Source organism: Calliphora vicina, chromosome 1 (genome assembly GCF_958450345.1).
Source record: "Calliphora vicina chromosome 1, idCalVici1.1, whole genome shotgun sequence".
Classification (NCBI taxonomy): Eukaryota; Metazoa; Arthropoda; class Insecta; order Diptera; family Calliphoridae; genus Calliphora; species Calliphora vicina.
Genome location: NC_088780.1, coordinates 170,859,469 through 170,878,012, shown reverse-complemented (window position 1 = coordinate 170,878,012; position 18,544 = coordinate 170,859,469). Strand labels below are relative to the sequence as shown.

General features: G+C 30.2%; 3 protein-coding genes across 3 annotated transcripts; 1 reads left to right on the top strand and 2 right to left on the bottom strand.

Moving 5' to 3' along the window:
* Positions 1-8,898: 8,898 nt before the first annotated feature.
* On the bottom strand, positions 8,899-14,499 carry LOC135961046 (dipeptidase 3). Its single transcript, XM_065512517.1, has 3 exons — positions 13,645-14,499; positions 9,524-9,699; positions 8,899-9,462 (listed from the first exon to the last, which is right to left on the bottom strand). Exons 1-3 carry the CDS (start codon positions 14,482-14,484, stop codon positions 9,117-9,119), a joined length of 1,362 nt encoding a protein of 453 aa, XP_065368589.1. The 5' UTR covers positions 14,485-14,499; the 3' UTR covers positions 8,899-9,116.
* A 1,037-nt stretch (positions 14,500-15,536) lies between these two features.
* Positions 15,537-16,563, top strand: LOC135948783 (ribosomal RNA-processing protein 7 homolog A). The gene is made up of 2 exons (XM_065498224.1): positions 15,537-15,672; positions 15,732-16,563. The coding sequence occupies exons 1-2, from the start codon at positions 15,648-15,650 to the stop codon at positions 16,502-16,504; spliced, it is 798 nt and encodes a 265-aa protein (XP_065354296.1). The 5' UTR covers positions 15,537-15,647; the 3' UTR covers positions 16,505-16,563.
* A 71-nt stretch (positions 16,564-16,634) lies between these two features.
* On the bottom strand, positions 16,635-17,862 carry LOC135948781 (integrator complex subunit 15). Its single transcript, XM_065498223.1, has 2 exons — positions 17,740-17,862; positions 16,635-17,678 (listed from the first exon to the last, which is right to left on the bottom strand). The coding sequence occupies exons 1-2, from the start codon at positions 17,816-17,818 to the stop codon at positions 16,648-16,650; spliced, it is 1,110 nt and encodes a 369-aa protein (XP_065354295.1). The 5' UTR covers positions 17,819-17,862; the 3' UTR covers positions 16,635-16,647.
* Between the last annotated feature and the right edge of the window lie 682 nt (positions 17,863-18,544).

Here is an 18,544-nt window from a genome sequence, read left to right as displayed (position 1 = left end):
GTATATAGTAATCAATTGTCTTCTATCTGCACTACAAAGAGCACATACATACGTGTCAATTAAAATAACTAGTCGCGTAACAGGTTGTCACCCTAAGTGATAGGTGAGACAGTCACCAAGAACTGCCGGGATGTATAGAGTCTGTCCAGATATTGCAAAGTAATTTTAAAATGTATAACCATGTTGCCAACTCGTGTCCAATAACAATGCAAATAAGTAAATTTAATGTTGTTGTATTTTGTTTAGTAGTTCTCTCTTTGGGTTGTGTCCGTTCAATGATCCTAGCATCTGGGTGTCTTTTAAAAATTCATTATAAGGATTCACACCATGGCTGTCTCCCTCATCTTGTGAGGCTCAATTCGTGTGCATATGAACTCCTCCGTACCTACACACATACCAACAAACATGTACATTAGGGTAATAACTTTTTGCAATATTTTCAAATATTCAAAATACCTTAGCAAGATATGAAAAGATGTTTAGAAATAGTGTATTGTTTTTTGCAATTGTAGAATATTTCACGCACCAATCGGGATGAAGTTTTGTATATTTTTTCATATTATTTTTTCTAAATTATTTCATGAACGAACTAGTTCAATTGAACGAACTTGACTGAGCTAAAAGATCTAGTTCAAATATTTTCGCTCACTTAGTTAAATTTTTGAACCAAAAATCAATTGTATGAAGCTGTAAGTCACGTAAGTCCTTTAAATCAAAAAGAGCAATTGAACTAGTTGAGCACCTAGTTCTTTTTTGAACTATGAACTAAAATAAGCGGTCATTCAATTGAAGTAAAAAGCAAACATTTCACTTGTAAAATATTGATTGAATCGAGCTATTTTTTCATAATTTAGGTAAAATTGTTTTCTGTGCATGAGTTTTTTTTACCAAATTGACTTCCAAAATTGTTTTTTTTTTGTCTAAACAATATTGCCCATAAGGAATTTTGATGCACAAAAAAGTTATAACTCTAATGTGCAGTGGGTAGTAGGCAGACATGTTCACACTTACTGACTAACATACTCGTACTTAAATTGTTGCCCCAAAGAGTTTCATTCATGAAAGTGTAATATTGTTATTTGGAAAATTTAAATATGTTTTAGTTTGTTTAATCAAGCAGCATGTAATGCAGAAAAGACTATGAATTGACCACAAATGCAAATGCATCATATACTTAGTTTAAGCAAACAACAAAATATGTACTACATGGATTCATTCATTCATTCATACATATTTATTTGCTTATATTCATTAGAAACACTATAAATACTTCCAACAAATACTTAAGCATATTTAAGTCTACACCAATCTCTCTAGTTGTAATAATATTTTTGTACGACTACCCAGTTGACCAAATCGCCGTAGAAGATTTATGTAAGACATGTCTTATATCAAACACAATTGATGACATGATGCGCGATAATGTCTTCAATACTGTCACATATCTAACACTGTTAACGACAAGATGAGAGACATTAATGTGTCCACTATTAGCCGAACTTTTCATTGTTATTGTGTGAACGGCTGCAAGATTTTACCTATCAACATGTAAGTGAAACATTTTTGCAACATTTTCCCTATTAACATGTTGCTGCAAAATTGTTTCCATCAACATGTTTCTGCAACATTTTCCCTATTAACATGTTGTTGCGACATGTCTATCAACATTTTTCTGATGTATTGCAGCAACATCTGCAAAGTGTTGCTGAAAAATGTTTATCATCATTTTGCTGCAAAATTTTGTCTATCATCATGAAAATGTATATCAACATTTGTTCGAATAACTCGTTGACGATTTTTGTTGGATGTCCCACATACATATATCGCCGAGGAATACACATTGCCCTCTTGAAGACGAGGCCAATTGGGTACAGTTATCTGTAAATGTATTCGTATATGTATATGTTTCAAACTATGTATGTTGAAATTTATATAGGCATATACATACATATGTATGTATGTATGTATGTGTATGTACATTAATAGTGCCCTATTTGTATAGATTCAAAAAGTCTTCATTGTTCGAAAAGAAAATTTAATTAAAGGACTAAAAATAAATTTATTAATGTTTTTGCTGAATATTTGAATATTCATAAGTGCTTTAATTCATTTTATTGTAATACAAATTTTTTATAAACGACAATAATGTGTATTTCCACTTTCCAAAATTAAGTTATCTTTATTAGTTACAACAAATAAAATTCTGCATAAAAACTTAATAAAACAATTTTATGACTAAAATTACTTCTAACTTCTATGTCTGGTTGTGGATAAAAATTTAAAATCAATATTTTCTTTAAAAAAAATTATAGTCGACTTGCGAAATATGCACATTTATGATCCATCAACAAATGAAAAAGCTTAAATAATTTTTGTCTATTTTACAAAATTTATTTATAGATGTATGTTTTCAATTTCAAACAGTTCAATTGTTTATAGTTACATACAAATGGGACCATCCTAATGTATATTTGTATACTTACTATATGAATATTGACAATAATACATGACCTTTGGTAGGTGGTCTTTAGTCATGCAATTTGCATTTAAATACACATTACACTAGACACTAAAACAAATACACTTCTGTATGATTTAGAAATTATATTGTAGAATAGTAAGACTAGTTCTGAATATAAATGTATGTAAATATTGATTGTAAAAAATAACGCCAACATGAAGAAATACATATATAAAATAACATATTAAATTTACACATGTGAAAAAATATATTAAAATTCATATAAAAACAATCAATGAAATTTCTATGAAATTTATTCTAAAAATTTCGGGTCCCTTTCATACAAAATAACTAAAACCGGTCCCTAACACTTTGGAACTAGTCATGTGACATGTTTCATGTTAGTTCTAAATTCTCATTTATTTAGATAATGATAAACTGAACACATTTAAAGTGCATAAAATGTAAACGATTTACACTTACTCGAACTGTCTCTGTTAACAAATATTTCGAATGAAAATTTTATATTTTAATATAAACTACTGCTCTTCAGTTATAATCCTAAACATATTCGATTTAGTTTGTTTTATTATTTACTGTACATTTACAAAAATGTTTCCACATTTAAACACATAGATAACCACACACATATAAAGGGTGTACCTTGTTTTGCAAATAAAACATATGCCGGAAATTTTAGCAAAATCATCTAACGTTTCGAGGATGAACATTTTATTTGAAGTTTCGAGTCAAAGTAGAAAAATTGGTAGCATTAAAAATCGTAAAAGTGCAAAATAAGGGCCACCCTAACTCACAAATCTATGTATGTTTCTCGGTTTTATGTATTTGACACATTAATTATGTTGCGTTAATATTATAAATTGTTGATTAATTGAAGAGGTAACTCACAAAACAAATAAGTACTCACACTAACGAAATAGTGCAAGTAGTAAGTATCTGATGACGAAGTGCCCCAAACGCACATATTCGTTTAACTGCGTATGTATCTAAGTGTGCATGTATTTACATATACACATACATACATACATAAACGATCGAATCATACACTTAAACGGAAACGGAAATTCGAAACACTCCAGTTAAAGTGCCACTGGCCGGATATAAATTTTACGATAAAGTGTCACAAACGGCAAAATATTTTATGTAACAATGAATAATATAAAACAACTAAAACACATAAATACGTAATTGTGGACGTACATGACACTCTTATGTGTATGTATACAGTCGCAGACAAAATAAAAGTGTCACTTATAATTTTTCTTTATATTTATTTAATGTTTTGCCTGATCTAAAGATCCTTCATATTCTGATAATGAAAAATATCTGGGTTATTAAAAAATATCGCCCATAAAATAAAAATGTTTTTGCAGAAAAAACTTTAGTACTCTGTATTTTTATCATACCTCAACCCGATTAACATGTAGCTGAAAAAAAATGTTATTAACATATTTGAACTATAAACATGTTGCTGAAAAAGTGCATATTAACATGCCGCTACAACATTTTTCCTATAAAAATTTTTCTTGTCTAAATGTTGCTGCAATATTTGTCTTATCAATGTGTTGCTGAAAAATGTATATCAACATGTTGCTGCAACATTTTTCTTATCAACATGTGGCTGCAACATTTTCCCTACCAACATTTTACTTATAAATATGTTTCTGCAACATTTTTAATATTAACATGTTGCTGAAAATCTATATCAACATGTTGCTGAAAATCTATATCAATGTGTTGCTGAAAAATGTATATTAACATGTTGCTGCAACATTTTCCCTAACAATATTTTACTTATAAACATGTTTCTGCAACATTTTTAATATCAACATGTTGCTGAAAATCTATATCAACATGTTGCTGAAAATATATATAAACATGTTGCTGCAACATTTTCCCTACCAACATTTTACATATAAACATGTTTCTGCAACATTTTTAATAACAACATGTTGCTGAAAATCTATGTCAACATGTTGCTGAAAATCTATCAACATGTTGCTGAAAATATATATCAACATGTTGCTGCAACATTTTTTATATAAACATGTTGCTGCAACATATATCCTATAAACATGTTGCTGCAACATTTATCCTATAAACATGTTGCTGCAACATTTATCCTATAAACATGTTGCTGCAACATTTATCCTATAAACATGTTGCTGCAACATTTTTCCTATAAACATGTTGCTGTAACATTTTTCCTATAAACATGTTGCTGCAACATTTTTCCTATAAACATGTTGCTGTAACATTTTTCCTATAAACATGTTGCTGCAACATTTATCCTATAAACATGTTGCTGCAACATTTATCCTATAAACATGTGCTGTAACATTTTTCCTATAAACATGTTGCTGTAACATTTTTCCTATAAACATGTTGCTGCAACATTTTTCCTATAAACATGTTGCTGCAACATTTTTCCTATAAACATGTTGCTGCAACATTTTTCCTATAAACATGTTGCAGCAACATTTCTTATATTAACATGTTGCAGCAACATTTCTTCTATCTATTGCTACAACATTTTTGTAAGAATTTTTCTGTTAACTTGTTTACACGGAATTTTACTCAGCTCAACAATCACAAAATTTCATGTGTGTGGATTTTGTATTTATATTAATTGTGTACACTTATATCAAACATTTGGTGTGATTTAAAATCCAAAATGCTGATGTATAAAGCTGTTTCGTTTACATACTAATTTTAAATAGAAGTAGCCCAATAGTCAAGAAATCTTATTATATTGGAAATTCTGAAATTCAATTGTATATGGTGTAGAGATTAATTCGCCTTTCAACGATAGTATTTCTAATTTATAAGTTGAAATTTTTAACCGATTAAGGATGTTACTGAATTTTGATAAATACAATTCAATATGTTTAATATAAACATTACAAATTCAAAAATGTCTGAGTGAACCTATTTATTTATACGTAACTGTATGTGTAAATGTATTGTTAAAACTTGTTGTTTGGGGTAGATCTAAACAATGATATTTTACTACTAAAGTTTTTGAGATTTAATTTTTTCTTGAAAAAATAAGAAAACTAATGGAACAAATTTAAATAAATATGTATTGTATTTATTAACGTTATGGGGGAAAATGATAAAGAACAGGGTACCAAAGTGTACATTATGAATAATTAAATGTTTCTCTTACTCCTATGACATGTCCTACCATTGTTTGTATGTAAGAAATCCTAATCTTAAATCTCAACCAACTACAAAAAATGTGCTTTCAGTTTGTTTAAATTTTTTTGAACCTGAGCAAAACCAAATTACTATTACCGGTAAATAGAATATGGCCGCATCATATTCTTAATACATATTTACAAAAAAAAAGTGAACAGTTTTAGATAAATTGTCGTTCATGTTACATTAAGTTTTTGTATTTATTTAACCAAAAATGTTTGGGTGAAAACAATTACGAAATTTTTATTTATTTTATTTATTATGCGTAATTTAACAGAAGGGTGAGTGAAAGACGGTAACTAGTGATTCAAATGGAAAAATAACGATAATCTGTGATCACCAGGCACAAACAAATTAAAAATAAGCAAATATTCTTGTTTTCAACAGTGGTGAGTAAAATAACAAAATATTGTTGATGTGTGTAATATGTACATTAGGCATATAACAAATTTTGGCGAAACTTTTGGCATACCACCACGTGATGGCCAATGTTGTATAAGTAATGAAAATCATTTTTTTAGATCATTTGGAATCAAAAACATCACGCACCAATACCAATTTCTAAAATAAACCAAACTTCTTTTTCTCTGAAAAATTATATAAATTATTTCATATTTTTTTTCCAAGTGTGAGGGATACTTCCCTTATTTAAAAATTATCTTTTAAAGTATGTCCGCAGTTACTATTAAAATAAAATATATTGTGTTTCAAAATAATTGAAAATATTTCATGAAAAACTTTATTGCGTTTGGTGCGTGAACTTTTTTAACAACCGCGAAAAAATAATACCGTGGTTTTTATATTTTTTAATGCTCTATTCGACTATGCTATGCCAATTTGCATATTTGCAAAAATTGTCAATAGTTATATCCCTAATGTACATACATTTGCAAGGATCAACAAAAAAATTATTTTTTCCTAACAACTTGTTTAAGAAAAACTTAAAAGTTGCTATACTGGTTCAAATGAAAATTCAAGTCGCTATTGGTCTCACTTCGTGAGAAGGGTATATATAAGTTTGTCATTCCGTTTGTAATTTCCACAATATAATTTTTCGACCCTATTAAGTATATATATTCTGGATCCTTATAGATAGCGGAGTCGATTAAGCCATGTCCGTCTGTCTGTCTGTTGAAATCAATTTTCTGAAGACCCCAGATATCTTCGGGATCCAAATCTTCAATAATTCTGTCAATTTAAAAAAATTTTAAATTTAAAAAATTTTAAAATACCAATTCGAAGAAATTTTTTTTTAAAAAAATGAAGAAAACGACTTTGGAAAAAAATGAATTTTGTTTACCTAAAAATATTTAAAATTTGTATTTTGAAGTATAATTTGGTGAAGGGTATATAAGATTCGACACAGCTCTCTTACTTGTTAATGAAAATAGTTGTTTTGCGAATTTGCTATAGAAATCCCATCCAATATATGCACATACATATGTATGTATATTAGAGTGCTCCAAGATTGTATGGACGAAAAAAACTTTCTAGGTACAGGCCGTCCCCCCTCTAGAATTGTTCTATGTATTGTAGAAACACGTTGTGTAAAATATTAGGATGATAGGATAACGTTAACTGGTGGCGCAACGACGCTGAAGTTTTGAGGTGCATTTACAAGGGGAGAATATGCAATTTTTTGAGTTTTTGTAAAAATTTTGCCATTAAACAATGACTTTTACAATTTAATTTAAAAGAATCGAAATGTGTACGTAATTGTCATTATAATAAGATATAAAAGACAAAAATTGGTGAAAAAATGTTAAAGTTATTAAAAAATCGCCAGGCCATTAACGTGTCTCAGGCCACTAGAACAAGAAATTTATGAACAAAATTAACATATTTTGAGAAATATTAAAATAAAAGCTTATTTTTACTTAAAATATATCCATATTTACTTGTATATGAGTTTTCGTCCTCGTAGGATACCGTTAACCTATTCGCAGGTATGACCAAAAAAATTAAATTTTTTTAACGGCAGTAATACGCCTTGCCTATTATGTTGTCAATAAATCCCCATGTGATGATCAAAAAATTCTGAAATTTGTTTAACAAAATTTTTAAAAATTTGAAATTGGAGTTTTGAAACTGCCGTTAAAAAAATTTAATTTTTTTGGTCATACCTGCGAATAGGTTAACGGTATCCTACGAGGACGAAAACTCATATACAAGTAAATATGGATATATTTTAAGTAAAAATAAGCTTTTATTTTAATATTTCTCAAAATATGTTAATTTTGTTCATAAATTTCTTGTTCTAGTGGCCTGAGACACGTTAATGGCCTGGCGATTTTTTAATAACTTTAACATTTTTTCACCAATTTTTGTCTTTTATATCTTATTATAATGACAATTACGTACACATTTCGATTCTTTTAAATTAAATTGTAAAAGTCATTATTTAATGGCAAAATTTTTACAAAAACTGAAAAAATTGCATATTCTCCCCTTGTAAATGCAACTCAAAACTTCAGCGTCGTTGCGCCACCAGTTAACGTTATCCTATCATCCTAATATTTTACACAACGTGTGTCTACAATACATAGAACAATTCTAGAGGGGGGGACGGTCAAAATTCGCAATTTTATTTTTTTGGAGCACTCTAATGTATATCATTTACTCTTCGAAGCCATTTGAAAATAATGGTGAATGCTACTTTACAATATTTTAATGATTTTAAAATAAAAGTCACATGATGGAGGCCTAAAGAATATTAGTCCCAAGATATTAGAATTAATATATCCATCGTCTTCTCTGAGGATCAATTATAATTTAAAAAATAACAAAATTTAAAGAGTGCAAGATTCTATACAAAAATATAATTGCCTATTTTTTAGGTTTGTAGGTCATATTTTGATATCTTTAAAGCATATCGGCTATGCCGAATCTTATATACCCATCACCAAATTATACTTTAAAATATCAATTTTAAATATTTTTTGATAAACAAACTTTAAAATTCCTTTTCTAACTTTATTTTAACTTTTAAAATAATTTTTTTTTAATTTACATATTAGTTAAAAAAAAATTGTTTGCTGAAGAAAAATCCATATTGTCTATATTAATGACTAGTAAAATTATTGCAAAAAATTACAAAAGTTGGAATATTTTTGGACTTACAAGACAATTGAACACAAATTGCAGATTCCTTTCACATGAGACCAATATTGCATATGTGCGTTTTGTGAGAAATATGCGAATAACAATGTAATAAATTTCATTAACAAATATTTGGTAGTTTATTATATTTTTAAAAGTGGTGCATTTCTACAATAAGTAATAATAGCAACTAATTGAGTATTTCAATTAATAAATATGTACTTAAAATATCACTCATTATCTCCATGTTCTACGATCTTGCTTTGAAGATTACAATTTATTCATCCACTTTGTGCATACATAGACACATAAATATATATAGAAATGTATGTATTTAAGACTCTGGATAACGACAATATGAGTTACTCTCAATCAATTCATTTGGTATCCATTCCTCATATAAAGGCAAACGATTCTTTAGGGTTTCAACTTCTCGCAATATACGCACAACATTGCCACCAATCAGTTTTTTGATGGCTGCATTTCCCCAAACTCGATCTCGTGCCAACTCAGCCAATAGAAATGCATATCCTTTTGGAGCACCACTCAAACCGATATGATCAACGCCAGCAACCTTTCGCACATAATTAATGGCATTTATTGCTTCTCGAACACTGATCAAGCGTTCGCCACAACGTTCAAGATTTAGCATGATAACACCGCCATTGTCGGGAAGTAAACTAGAAATAAATACATAACAATTACAATCAATAAATTTTAATGGAGAAGGGCTTCACATACCTTAGAACACGATCAGGAATGGCAGCTACATTTGTATTATTGCAAAAGGATGATGGTGCGGAGTTAATTAGCAGAACAGGAGCTTTGGCTGTTCGCAGAGCTGCTACCATTGCAGCGTCAGAAAGATGAGAGATTTCAATCAACATTCCAATGCGATTCATTTCAAATAGCATAGTCTAAAATAAAAGAGATCGTATATAAATAATTTATCTGGAACAAGGCAGAAATAATATATGTAGGTAAATTCGTAAACTTATGTGAGACACTGTATTACAAAATAATGAGGATTTAAGTGAAACAAAATTAGTTTTGAGTTTTTTGAAGCATATAATGCTTTTGTGCATTTCGACAACAAACACAATATTTCTTGCTGACAAGTACATAGGTTTTGTCAAAATTCAATTTGTCAAATAAAACATAAACAAATTTTATTTTGGCATCTTTTAGATAATTTAATATTATTTTCATAAATAAATTACCTATTTCATTTATTAACAGGAATTTTTAAAGATTTTTCTTAAGCTATTTAAAAAGTGAAATATTATCCGGCAGATTTGTACAAAATCAGCAAGTGCAATTAATTGGTGGAAAAATGAATTGAATTTTAATGATCTAGCAATAAAACTTTTCAAAAATATTGATGTAAATTTTTGAAAAACCGTTACCAATGTAAACACAAAGCTTTTGTTATTTTTACATATTATACTTATTAAAAGACGGCCGTTAAATTGAAATTATATTTGAAAAATAACAACGGTCTAATAGTGCTTTATACAAATTTCATTATATGAAATCTTTTAATTCACATTTTCATACATGTTTTTATACCCTTCAGCTTCGTGAGAAGGGTATATATAAGTTTGTCATTCCGTTTGTAATTTCTACATTTTTCATTTCCGACCCTATAAAGTATATATATTCTGGATCCTTATAGATAGCGGAGTCGATTAAGCCATGTCCGTCTGTCTGTCTGTCTGTCTGTCTGTCCGTCTGTCTGTCTGTCTGTCTGTCTGTCTGTTGAAATCAATTTTCTGAAGGCCCCAGATATCTCCGGGATCCAAATCTTCAACAATTCTGTCAGACATACTTTCGAGAATTTTGCTATTTAAAATCAGCAAAATCCGTCCATAAATAACGGAGATATGAGCAAAAATCCGAGACAACCTCTGAAAATTTCATCAAAAAACACAATGTATTGCATGCTTTGACAAAAAAACAACAAAACGTATGCTTGGGTGTGCAAGCTTTGTGTATTTGGTTTTTTTTTTGTTTTTTGTTTCTTTTGGCGTTGTTGTTGTTTTTTATACAACTAAACGTTTGTTTGGTTGTGTGTTGGTTTTTTTGACAAAAAATCAACAAATCGTATGTTTGAATGTGCATGCTTTGCGTATTTTGTTTCTTTTGGCGTTGTTGTTGTTTTTTATACAATTAAACGTATGTTTGGATGTGTGTTGGTTTCATTGCCTTGCGTATTTTGTTTTTTCTTTTGGTGTTTTGTTTCGTTTGGAGTTGTTGTTGTTTTTTGTGTTCTTGATAAATTTAGGATGCTGTACGCTAAAAGTGGGCAATGTACATACATATATACTAATTATAAAAAATAATAATGCATCCACAACAAAGGTGAAGGGTATATAAGATTCGGCATAGCCGAATATAGCACTCTTACTTGTTTGATTTAAAAATGTTTTTCTTTGAAAATAAAATTTATTATTTTTTTCAAAATAAATTCAGTTTGACAAAACCCAAGCACTTTCAAAATAGATAAATAAAAATCAGCTGCGTTGTTGATTTCACCTTACTTAGTGCATCCTGAGTTCTATAAAATATCATTATAGAACCATGTAAATCGAATTGTCAATATTGAATTCCCGTCTTGAATCTAATGTCAAGCAATTGCAATATTTAACAAGGTGACAGTAGTGGTGAATTGAAATAAATACAGACGAATTCACAAATATTTTTTTTAACATAAATGCGTACTGACGAATATTTTTTATATGTGTAGTTTGACATTATCGCGTGCTATTCTATAATCAGCTGTGCTCCCGATGATAACCTTGATATTTGTATTACAATTTATTCTTAATAAACATTGATTCAAACATATGAACTTTTTTGCAAAATTTTTTAAATCTAAATTTGCTGCAACGTCATCATAACTCAAAAAATTTATTTTTTCATTACAGATTATTACAGATATGAAACAAATGACGTTCTGCTATCACTATATATGGTTTGGTTTGCAGAGCGATAGAAAATATAAAATTTTCAATAGACAACGAGTGTGATATACATATATTTGTCTTTCTTTTCAAACCAAAAAATATTGAATATTGAGAAGATTTATAGATTTTTTTTGGTAATTATTCGAACTTTTTATATATATAATTTGAAAGTAAATTTTTAATTAGGCTTAAGTTCATTTTTATTACAATTTATTTGTAATAATTCAAAGAATATCACTGAATACTAAAATTTTAGACAATTGACAAATTGGAATGCATTTTCTACCCTGCCAAGGGCGTCATCAACAATCTTCATTGTCAAGGTCTATTTGTAAATATCATCTATTTAACTTACTATTATCAGGAATTAGAATATGGGAAGCCTAATTCATATTTATATTATTTGTAAATTAGACGAAATTTCAAATATTTTTATTATATACATATGTGTATTCTTATTATTACAAATTTATCATTTTTTTTTTTTTTTTTATTAGTGTTGCTGTAGTCAACCTTTGGTTAACAATTCAGCTATGAATGTTTTTGTGTTTTTCTTTCTTTCTCCTTGGTGTTGATTCGTTGAATCAAACTGGAGATTGAAAACTGATTTTAGTCTTTTACTGTGCCATGTGTATATTTTATTTATAGATTTTTTGGTAATTATTCGAACTTTTTATATATATAATTTGAAAGTAAATTTTTAATTAGGCTTAAGTTCATTTTTATTACAATTTATTTGTAATAATTCAAAGAATGCATTCCAATTTGCCAATTGTCTAAAATTTTAGTATTCAGTGATATTCTTTGAATTATTACAAATAAATTGTAATAAAAATGAACTTAAGCCTAATTAAAAATTTACTTTCAAATTATATTGAGAAGATTTTTATTTCAAAAAATATATACATATTAGGCATATAATTTAATTTTTTCATTTATTTTTTTTGCAAGTCTGAGGGATACTTCCCTTATTTAAAAATTACCCCTTGAAGTATGTCCGCAGTTATTATTATAATAAAATATATTGTATTTCGAAATAATTGAAAATATTTAATGAAAAACTTTATTGCGTTTGGTGCGCGAACTTTTTTAACAACCGCGAAAAAATAATAACGTGGTTTTTCATATTTTTAAATGATCTATTCGTCTATGCTATGCCAATTTGCATATTTGCAAAAATTGTCAATAGTTATCTCCCTAATGTACATACATATATACGAAGGCGAAGTTTGAAATGTGTTTTACTAGATATCGGTAATAAGACAATAAACCATTGTGAAAATTTTCTTAAGTAAGCAGAAGGTTGGAAATTTCGAGAAAGTTATAGACCTTTTAATTAATACTAGGATCGCCCGGTGGCCGAAATTCGACCACTTTTAAACGCTTTTTGCTTTTATGGAAAGAATTAAAAAAAAATGATGTTCTGCAAATCTAGAGAAAAAAACCTTTTAAACCAAATATGTTTCATCAATATTGGTGGACAATAACATACTTAAAAGTGTACCACAAAAAAACGTGTGGCCTATTTATATATAAGATGAGTATAAAAGTATGTAATATGAGTATAAAAGTACACTATCTACACAGTAATTTAGAAAAGTTTCCTGAAAATCTTGGATCGTTTAGCGAAGAAAATCTAAAAGAAGAAGCTTCTAACCTGTAAATTATTTAATAAAATGATGTAAAATAGTTATTTTGTGTTTTAACCCCAGCAATTTCTCGAAAACTAGACTTAGCATTGAAATACTAATTTTAGTTAGAATCAGGGTATCAAATATACATATGTACTTTAAATCAGTTTTAGTTTTTGCGGCAACAAAATTATTATAGACCTGAGTTATATGGAGACATTTTAAAACAATGTAAATATTAAATTACTATTAAACAAGTTCATACCTTTCCGAAATCATTAATGGAATTCGTTGCATTTCCTTCGACTAAATATTCCAAATTTTTTGTTGATGCCGCCCATGGTGTTGTACATTCTAAACTAGTGATGGAAACAAAACGAGCACCCAATAAATACATGGACCGAAGAACTGCTAAACTCGTACCCAATGCATGTCCACCACCAAGCCCCATTAATACTGCAACTTCTCCTCGAATGTGGGTTTGTTCCATTTCATCGGCAGATTCAACGATATGCATGGAATCAGTTACAGCCGTAATACGTTTAGCCTCATCGATCCCCTCCAAGGCCAATTGTACGGCATCCAAGTACTGAGCTCCACAAGGCACCGCAATAGGCCACAACACTGCACCCACATATTTCTGACGCATTTCCATCATGCTACTGCTGTAATTCTGTTCACGTGTAGGCGTCCAAGAGCCCTCGATAAGAGGAGCTTCACTCAGTAGTCGCCTGATGAAAGCCAACCGTGCTTCCAATAATGAGGATTGCCTGAGCTGTAAGGCGAGTGGGATTCCGCCCGCCATGGCAATACATGCCAACATTACACCCAATACAATGAGAATTCGTTTGCTTCTGGACTTTTTGATTTCCGATTCTGTTGGTGAATCCATGCCTCCCGAAGTGCCACAAGGATCTTTGGTATAAGGTGATATGCCACCGTTTTGCATCTTTTCACTTCCAATCTTAGTTATTTCCGGTGGCAACTCAACAATGTCAGCAATTTCCGTGAAAACAAAACACTGTTGCTTGCAATGAGGTTGATGTTGATGATGAGGGTGCATGGAATGCACCTCAATAAATCCATGATTTGGCACCGTGTTCATTCCAAATATATATTTTTGGTCACTGACCAAATAATTTTCAATAAAAAAACTCTACTTCTGTTCTAACCTTGTCTTTTCGTGGATGTACCAACAATTTTATTAATAATGAATATTTTACAATTGACTATAGACGCTGAATAAAGTGAGTTTTATTAATTCTGTATGTGATTTTTCCTATGCTCTGTCACAGTCCTTCTAAGTTTTTTTTCGTATATAAAAGATTCTGCGCACTGTTAGGAGTCAGTTAAATTTGTATCTATAAAAATATATCACTAAAATTAATTACTAAATAATTCAATATAAATAAATGAGCCATTTGTTGTAATATTTTTTAAAAACTCTCAAAAGAATTGAATATTTTGAGGTAAATTTTTTGAACCGTAATATGTTTTAAATTTTACTTTATTAAAAGCAAAAATTATTTTGAATCCGGCGGCTTCAATTAGACCATTGATTTCTTACTCACTGAGTGACTTCTGGGAATTGATTATGAAATTCTTCTGCATTGGTTTAACAAATTTCAAGCCCCTCGTACAACTTCTGGAATATCCTCGCAAATATTTTTCTTTACAAAACCTCTATTATTTGCACTCTCATTTATATCTTGTTATAAACCACTATAAAACGCAATGTGGCATTTTTCAATGCTTTTCATTCACGAGTTTTTAAATCCGAACCACTTTCAAAATTAAGTTTTTCTCTAATTTTTTTTTAAATGGAGTTAACACTGTTACCAAAAACTAGAGGTAATAAAATGCTATCATTCTGGCAACTTTATACTTCTGCTCCGGCTCACGCGGCTGACATCAGCCGCTCACATGCTCACGCCTATGTATTTCTTATGGGATTGTTTGGCTTGTTTGGTTTGCTGATGTCAGCCGCGGTGTTGTCACCACATTGGAAACAAACACCAAACAAAACCATGAATTAGTAATTTTTTCAAGTTAAGTATAAACATCGATATGGCTACTCTGCCCATTAACGATATACTTTAATTTTTGACATTTTGCTTTCCACCAACTTTCTATTTTTTTAGTACACACAAATGGAACTGTCAAACAAAATCAACAACTAAAAAATTGTAAACAAACTGTTAGCACGTGTAATATAAATAAATAATATTTCTTGACTTTTCAAACAAAATCAATTTTAAATAAGAAATAATGGTTGAAATCGATGGATATAAAGGTGAGTAAAGTAAAAATAAATAAAATTAGCGAAATACATTCAATATTACCCATTTGCAGCTGTTCCCCTGCGAGTAACAGCAAATGTTGAGCACTGTCATAGCATTTATATGAAAGAACACTTCATACGCTTAATGGATCCGAATAAACCCAAAGGGCGGACGTTATTTCTGTTAAATATACCTCCCTATGTAACGGAAAAGAGTCTGGAGCTATTTTTCAATCGGACAGGCACAGTGGTTTCTGTCACATTTGCTGAAAAACCTGGCAAAGAAGAAACAGATAAATGGATGCAGAATATCACCGAGTTCAGTAATAAGGAGCCACCATTTAAATTCAAAGTAGCTTACATCGTGTTTAAAACAACAAATAATGTGGAAAGAGCTTTACAAATTAACAGTATAGATTTATATAATGAAGCCACGGGAGACGCAACAATTGAAAGTGGCATGCAATTATGGCATTCGCAATATCAGCTAAAACAATTGGATGTCGCAAAGACACAAAAATACATAAATGAATATATGGCAGATTACGACGAGAGGGAAAGGGAAGCAGCTGCAGCTGCTAAAAATTCCGAAGCGGATGCTGATGGCTGGGTAACAGTTGGTAAACAGGGTAGAAATTCAGGATTCGAACAAAAGGATACAGTCATTGGCAAATTGGAAGAAAAATTAGAACGGGGTAAAAAGAAGAAAGAATTATCAAATTTTTATACTTTCCAAATAAGAGAGTCTAAAATGAAGAACATTATTGAACTAAGAAAGAAATTTGAAGACGATAAAAAGAAAATCGAAACACTAAAGCAAACTAGAAGATTTAGACCATTTTAAAGTATGTACATGTAAAATTTAAAGTCCAAATACAATATCACATAACAAAGAGACATAAATATGGTTTTTATTTGTAAATACATACTGATTTTTATTTACATACATAAATATAATAATTATAGACGTGGTGTAGATTAAATGTTTTATAAACTTTTATTTGCTGAAATTACAATTTTCATTAGACTATGAGGAGGTAAAGATTCCAGGGCACACAATAATTGGGATACATTTCCATAAACACAGTTCCCACTTAGGCCAACTTGAACGGCCTGCGCATAACGTTCCAAACATTTTTGAAAATCTACGTTTGTAGATGGGTCAATTTGGTCTGCCGTTAATCGGGCAGCATGATTTTTTAAAGGGACTGCTATCATAGCCAAATGTTGAACGCTTAGAGCTGTTGGTGGTCCATTGTTAACAATTTCCAAAAGCGTTTGCAGCAAAGACAAATGTAAATTACTGTAAGTATTTCTAGTCGAAACAAGCGGCGACAACACCGACCACCTGATTAGACCAGCAAGTGGGGTTACGACTGGCATTGCTATGGCACCAATTGGCAACGCTAAGGGTTGTTGTGAAGCTAAGCATAGGGAAGGATTTTCAGTAATCCATTCGCAGAATACATCTAAAAGTGCATCGGGTGGTGCAGTCAAAACACCTCTTTGTTCGTTTAAGTATAAATCAGCTACGGCTGTCATTAAATTGGCGGCAAAGTGGGGCGCCACCAAAGGCAATTGTTTTAATTGTTCGGAAGTTTTACGAGAAAATATTATAAAGTCGCTAACCAAACTTTGAGCAACTTCCAAAGATGGAGCGGTTGTGCAACCAACCTGTTGCATCCAAGTTCCGGCCGAAGACAGTAGTGGCGCGACTGAGCCAGATACCGCTGTACTAATCAGTTTACACAATATTTTCGAACGTTGTGGGGTCAAGTTGGTACCAAATAATGACAGAAATACGGCATTTCTAGTTGAATCCGGACCAGGCTGTGAAAAAAATTCAATCAGCACTAATATCAATTGGAACTCTTGTATTTTATTCATGTGCATGTTGCCATATGATTGTGGTGATTGCCCTCTGCGTACGTCGATGTCCTTGCTTCGTTCCAAAAACACAAATTCTGATATTAACTGCATTATGAAGTTTTGTTTCCCACGACCAATGATAATGCTTTCTGTTCAAAAAAAATGAATTAAAAAATGTGTTCTTTAAATAAGAACATAACTTATACTAACCGATACGTGGTAAAGCCTCTTTAACGCATGTTGGAAACTCCAATTTCCTTAAAGAATGTTTTATATCTGCTTGGCTCATTGTTTACAGAAAAATTAAATACTTTTAAATACAATTCAGCCGTAAGTTCAAAAAAAAAAAAAATGTAAACAAAAATAACAAAAAAAAAACACTAAACAGAGTTCACAACAAACAAGGTTGCCAATTCAGCAATTTTCCAGCAAAATCTAGCGATTAATATTTATTTACATACGTAGCGTTTACACATACAATTAACAGTTGCAAAAACTCAACACATTCATACTTTTGCACTAACACAATTGTGTAAATTTACACATGCATAGTGATTGTGTTTGTGCAAACGTTACATATCGTGGTATAGAAACCACATGTCTGTCAGGGCTATTACTTGCATGTGTAAACGCCAGGTTAAGGACAAAAAATGTTTGATTTCACTTTCGTGTACGTTTAATTTGATATACACTTGATTGATGACCCATCATTCATGCATTTTGATTTTGTAGTGTGAACATCAATAGCTGGAATTCTATTTAATTTTTATTGAAAGTATATTTAAAAATGTCAATATCGGAAGCATGTTTAGAAAAAAGTAAAAATAATAATAAAAATTATTCTCTTCATTCGACGCACTGAGCAATACAAGCACCTAGCTCCCATACAAATGTCACCCCGAAATATTGTTTTTAAGTATTTTAAAATTATACTCTAAAGTATGGCGAAAATCGGGCAACATTTGTCCGCATACAAGGTTCAGAAAATGACTTGAACAATCATAATTAATATCGT